Source organism: Balaenoptera physalus (assembly GCF_965194825.1).
Source record: "Balaenoptera physalus genome assembly, chromosome: 3".
In the NCBI taxonomy this organism is placed as follows: Eukaryota; Metazoa; Chordata; class Mammalia; order Artiodactyla; family Balaenopteridae; genus Balaenoptera; species Balaenoptera physalus.
In genome coordinates this window covers 62,116,327-62,122,326 of record NC_138890.1, presented here as the reverse complement: position 1 = coordinate 62,122,326, position 6,000 = coordinate 62,116,327, and the positions used below count along the sequence as shown (strand labels likewise).

The following is a 6,000-nucleotide window of genomic DNA, read 5'->3' as shown; positions in this document are numbered from 1 at the left end:
AAGTTTAAAAATCCTATGGCTAACTACATTGTTTTCCATCTGCATGTATTTTTATCTATTTTTTCTCCAAAATGTATCTCAAATTAGTCTGTTTTCTCTATTTTTTTCTTCCACTTAAAAAAAAAAGACCAAAAACAAATGGCAGGTCTGGCGACTGAAGCTGACTTCCAGTACAGAATTTTTCTGCCATACACAATGCTGCCTCTTTTTTGCACAAGAGGAGGCTCTTGTGGTGGAAATGACCTCCTGAAGCTGGAATCTCATTGTAAAAACTATTTGCTTTTTCCCATATGCTCTTGACCATTGCTCAAAATATAGCCATCCACTATTTATCTTTGTTTTTAAGATTTTAGTTTGTCTTCCCAACACAATGTTAAAGGTGTTTTGAAATACAGGGGGCACACCAGTCCCAGGAGGAATATGTCCAAAAATTCATATAAACACCATGACTGAGAACTTGTAAAACATCTTGGCTCTAGATAGCTTAAAGATAGTCTATTAATAAGGAAGTGTTGCTTTTAATGTTGACAACCATTAAGACATTTGTCTTTTTAAACCCTTAAAAAAATGACAAAAGCAGTAATATGAACACTGTAGAAAAATTAAAATACAACTAAGCAAAAATAAGAAAAAAAAATCAGTGTATTCCCACCATCCAGAGATTATATAATAACATTTGAGTGGGCGCCCTTCTACATCTTATTCCACACATATACACACATATGTATTTCTTTATCAAAGTAAGATCTCACTGGGCTTCCCTGGTGGCACAGTGGTTAAGAATCCACCTGCCAATGCAGGGGACACAGGTTCAAGCCCTGGTCCAGGAAGATCCCACATGCCGCGGAGCAACTAAGCCTGTGCGCCACAACTACTGAGCCTGCACTCTAGAGCCCGTGAGCCACAACTACTGAGCCCATGAGCCACAACTGAAGACTGCGCACCTAGAGCCTGTGCTCCACAACAAGAGAAGCCATGGCAAGGAGAAGCCCGCGCACCGCAGCAAAGAGTAGCCCCCGCTCGCCACAACTAGAGAAAGCCCGCACACAGGAATGAAGACCCAGTGTAGCCAAAAATAAAATAAATTTATTTTTAAAAAAGTAAGATTTCACTGTACATATTGCTTCGTAACATGTCTTTTCAGTTAACAATCTTTACCTTCCAAGACAACACATTTTCATTGTATCTAATACTCATTCTAGATTCAAATCTTCCCAGTTACCTCAAAAATGTCCTTTGCAGCTTGTCTGCATAAATGAGGGTTCAATCTAGAAACTAGTGTTGATTCTGATTATGTATCTCACATCTCTGTTAATCTAAAAGAGTCCCTTTTCTCATAACACCAATTTGTTGGAAGACCAAGGCAGCTGTCCTACAGAACATCCATCTTGTAAATTTTTGCTTCTTTATGGTATCATTCAGATGGCCACATTATTTCCTACAACTGTAAGCAGGAAGGTGGGCCTAAAGGCTTGATAATTTTAAGGTACACATGTTTGGCTAAAACACATCATAGATGATTAGTATAAATCATTTTTATATCAAATCAAGAGCTATATAGTATCTGAATGTTTCCCTATCAACAACGTGGAAAACTGATCACCAGCTTTTGATAATAACATACAGATCTTTTTTCCCCAACTTCATTTGTGAATAGTTTTAAAGCACAGAAAAGTTGAAAGAATAGTACACTAGAGTGCCCACCACCTAGACTGAACAATTGTTAATATTTTGCTAACTTTGCTTTATCTTTACATGTATAAAAATATTTCTTGCTGAACTGTTTGAAAATAAGTTGCAAACATCAAAAAATTTACCCCTAAGAATTTCAGAATGCATCACCTAAACATGATATTCTCCTTTTATGGCCATATCATTTTGACCCTTTGAAATTTAGCAATTATTCCCTAATATCACCTAATATTTAGTCCATATCTAAATCTCCTTAATTGTCCCCCAAAGGTCTTCTGTAGATGTTTTTTTAGTCAAGAGCTACTCATTGCTTTTGGTTAAGGTGTTTCTTTGGTCTTCCCCATTTCTATTTTTTGTTTTATAATGAATGACATTGCCTTTCTGAAGAGATGAGGCCAGTTTAATTATTTACTCTTAATAAAAGTCTTTTACAACTTGGATCTTTTTTTAAGTAAATTAAAATTTCTTTAATAACTGAGAATTTTTCATTTTTTGAAAACTAAAACTTCATCACAAAAACATAATTGAGAAATATTAACCTAAAGACTTTGGTAGAGGGACCAATCATTCCATTTTGTGAAGGATTAAGGGGTCTCACAGGACGCAGGACTTTCAGTGATACAACCAGAAATGAGTTGTCATGCTACTGTCTGGTCACCCTTGTAGGGCACTTATTAATGTTGAGGAAATAGATATATATGACTGGTTAAAACTATAATTGAGTTCTAACCATTTTCATTTTACTAAATATAGGTAGTCGCCCTTTCTGAAAGCTCACTTGATGCCACTTTGTTCTTACAAAAGACCTGCATTCGTATCTGTTTTCACTAACCAAAAGAAATCTGAAGAGGATTTTTGCTTTTATGGTAAAAGGCAAAAAGGGAAAACAGAACTATTTGTTTTGCAATGAGCCAATTCAGAGGCAGCGTGCACACTGAGCAACAAGAGTAGCACCACCAATGTCGTTCCTAGGGAACTACACTCAGCATCTCAGCATCAAGCCGTGATAGCTTTGAACTGTCAGTGAGCATCTGGGCTTTATCCCAATTTATTCTGTGCATCTGCTAGCAACTTGCGAACTAAGGTAACTGATTCTTCACATTACACCCTTTCAGCTTATGAAAGGTTTCATAGGAACGCTCTACTATTGGATAGTGGAAAAAACCCATAATTATTTATATACTTACACTTTTTAAACTCAGCTGTCCGAACTATGCATTAATTATGCATGTAGATATAGAATATAGGCTAGGGAAAATATAACGAAAATTCCACATCTTACTTCTCGAAATTAAAAAATAATAAGCAATATCTTACATCAGCCTTCTATTACGTAATGCTTACATCATTGTTAAAATCATATCCTAAATCGACAGCCATTGTAACACAATGAGCTCCACAGAGACAGCACCAGGGCAAGTGAGAGCCAGATGGGCACTGGATGACTGTGACTCACGGAGGAAAAATAACTAAATATGGGAAAGGATATCCTAAGAGACCAAGAAGCACCATCATATGCATTCTTTGGGCAAACTTGCCAGAAGGAGCACAAGAAGTACCCAGTCACCTTCTCAGAGTTTTCCAAATGTCCTCAGAGAGATGGAGGACCATGTCTTGCACTGTAAAGCTGTGCAAAACTTGTTTTTAAACTGTATAGTGTCTTCTGTGTATAGTTAACATACTACCAAATGTGTCTTCAGCTACCCCTGTCCTGGTGGTATTTTCAATAGCTACTAACCTTGCCTAGTACATTATGGGGGTTGTAAATTGGCAGAGAAATTCAAAGTAGGTTCTTGTTGGTGCACAGCAAAAATCAGTTATATATAGAAATGGTATCTTATTATCTTCAGTTGTCTCTGATGCATCCTATATGAATTGTTGTTCTCTTAACTGAATACCACTTTGTAACTGTAAAAATAAAAAGTTGCAGTTGTTTTGTTGACATTCTAAATGCTTCTAATACAATTTTCTTATTAGAAAAAAAAAATACCCTAAACCAGTATTTTATTTTAGATAATGTTATCTGCTGCACGAAATAGTTATTCTTTTAAAATTTATTTTTAAGAAATAATTTAGGGGCTTCCCTGGTGGTGCAGTGGTTAAGAATCCGCCTGCCAATGCAGGGAACACGGGTTCAAACCCTAGTCCGGGAAGATCCCACATGCCGCGGAGCAACTAAGCCCGTGTGCCACAACAACTGAGCCCGCGCTCTAGAGCCCGCGAGCCACAACTACTGAGCCCGTGTGCCTAGAGCCCATGCTCCACAACAAGAGAAGCACCTCAATGAGAAGCCTGCGCACCGCAACGAAGAGTAGCCCCCGCTCCCCGCAACGAGAGAAAAGCCCACGTGCAGCAACGAAGATCCAATGCAGCCAAATATAAAATTTTAAAAAAATTTTTTTTAAAAAGAAATAATTTATTTCACATGTAGTTACTTAAACCCTTAGGAGTTACTTCTTTCTTAAGTAGAAGCATGCCTTTTACAGTGAGATAGCTCGTGATTTGTTCTTTGAGGGCTTTATTTTAATAAGGTTCTTCTGCAATTGGATGATGACAAAGTTTGGGTTTGTTGGGATTATTTTTCAGCAACCAATCAGCCAGCCAAATCTATGGAAAAAGGAAAAAAAAAAACCCTTACGTTAATTAACGTTTACATATTTCTTCAATATATACTATTTCCATTTAAAACAGTTTCCAAAATCACTTTAAGAATAATAAGAAAATGACCATTAAAAATTGAAACAGGGGGCTTCCCTGGTGGCGCAGTGGGTAAGAATCCACCTGCTAATGCAGGGGACACGGGTTTGAGCCCTGGTCCGGGAAGATCCCACATGCTGCGGAGCAACTACGCCTGTGCACCACAACTACTGAGCCTGCGCTCTAGAGCCCGTGAGCCACAACTACTGAGCCTGTGTGTGACACAACTACTGAAGCCCACGTGCCTAGAGCCTGTGCTCTGCAACAAGAGAAGCCACCGCAATGAGAAGCCCGCCCACCACAAGGAAGAGTAGACCCCACTCGCCACAACTAGAGAAAGCCCACGCACAACAACAAAGAGCCAATGCAGCCAAAAATAAATAAATAAATAAAATAAATTAAAAAAATAAAATTAAAACAATAAGTTTTACATTAGGCAATATTGTCAAGTATAGATCCAAATTGGAAAGGAAGGTAAAATTATGTCCATTCACAGATGACATGACCCTATTATATATAGGCAGATCTCCATCGGTTTATTGCACTTTGCAGATATTGCATTTTTTTTTTGTACAAGTTGAAGATTTTTGATCACTCTGCATTGAGCAAGATTATTGGCACCATTTTTCCAACAGTATTTGCTCACTTTGTGTCTCCATGTCATATTTTGCTAATTCTCACAATATTTCAAACATTTCCATTATTATTATATTTGTTATGGTGGTCTATGATCAGGAATCTCTAATGTTACTATTGCAAAATAATTATGACTCGCTGAAGGTTCAGATGATGGTTAGCATTTTTTAGCAATAAAGTATTGTTGCACACTTAATTGACTACAGAATAGTGTAACCATAACTTTTATACCCATTGGGAAACCAAAAAATTTGTATGACTTGCTTTACTGAAATACTTGCTTAATTGTGGTGGTCTGGAACCTAACCCACAACATCTCCATGGTATGCCTGTATTTAAAAATCCCAAAGAATCTAAGAAAACTACTAGTGCTAATAAATTAATATGGCAAAGTTGTAGGTTACAAGATCAATACACAAAAATCAGTTGTGTTTCCATATATCAGCAATGAATGATTCAAAAAGGAAATTAGGAAATCACTTTCATTTATAATGGATTTGAAAAAAATATCTAGGAATAAATTTAACCAACTTGTGTCCTGAAAATTATAAAACATTGCCAAAAGAAATTAAAAAACCTAAATAAATGGAAAGACATCCCATGTCCATGGATAGATTTAATAACGTTAAGATGCTAAGATGTCAATATTACTCAAAGTGATCTATAGATTCAACACAATCCCCATCAAATTTCCAAAAGTTGTTTTTGCAGAAAAGGAAAAGACAATCCTCAAATTCATATGGAATTTCAAGGAGCTCCAAATAGCCAAAACAATCATGAAAATAAAAAATCAAGTTGGAGAATTTGTTCTTCCCAATTTCAAAATCTTCTGTAAAGCTACAGTAATCAAAACAGTGTGGCATATAGCTATACCTATAGATCAATGGAATAGAATTGAGAGCCAGAAATAAACCCATATATATATGGCCAACTGATTTTTGACAATGGTACCAAGTCCATTCAGTGGAGAAGATA

General features: G+C 36.6%; 1 protein-coding gene across 2 annotated transcripts in view; it reads right to left on the bottom strand.

Moving 5' to 3' along the window:
- Positions 1–2,058: 2,058 nt before the first annotated feature.
- Positions 2,059–6,000, bottom strand: part of LOC309657346 (nucleoside diphosphate kinase homolog 5) — a 47,451-nt gene continuing 43,509 nt past the window's right edge. For both annotated transcript variants that reach the window (XM_082454660.1, XM_082454661.1), the window contains exon 6: positions 2,059–4,299. In XM_082454660.1, coding sequence (XP_082310786.1) covers positions 4,216–4,299 — 84 coding nt within the window. In that variant the 3' untranslated portion in view covers positions 2,059–4,215. The remainder of the gene's footprint in view (positions 4,300–6,000) is intronic.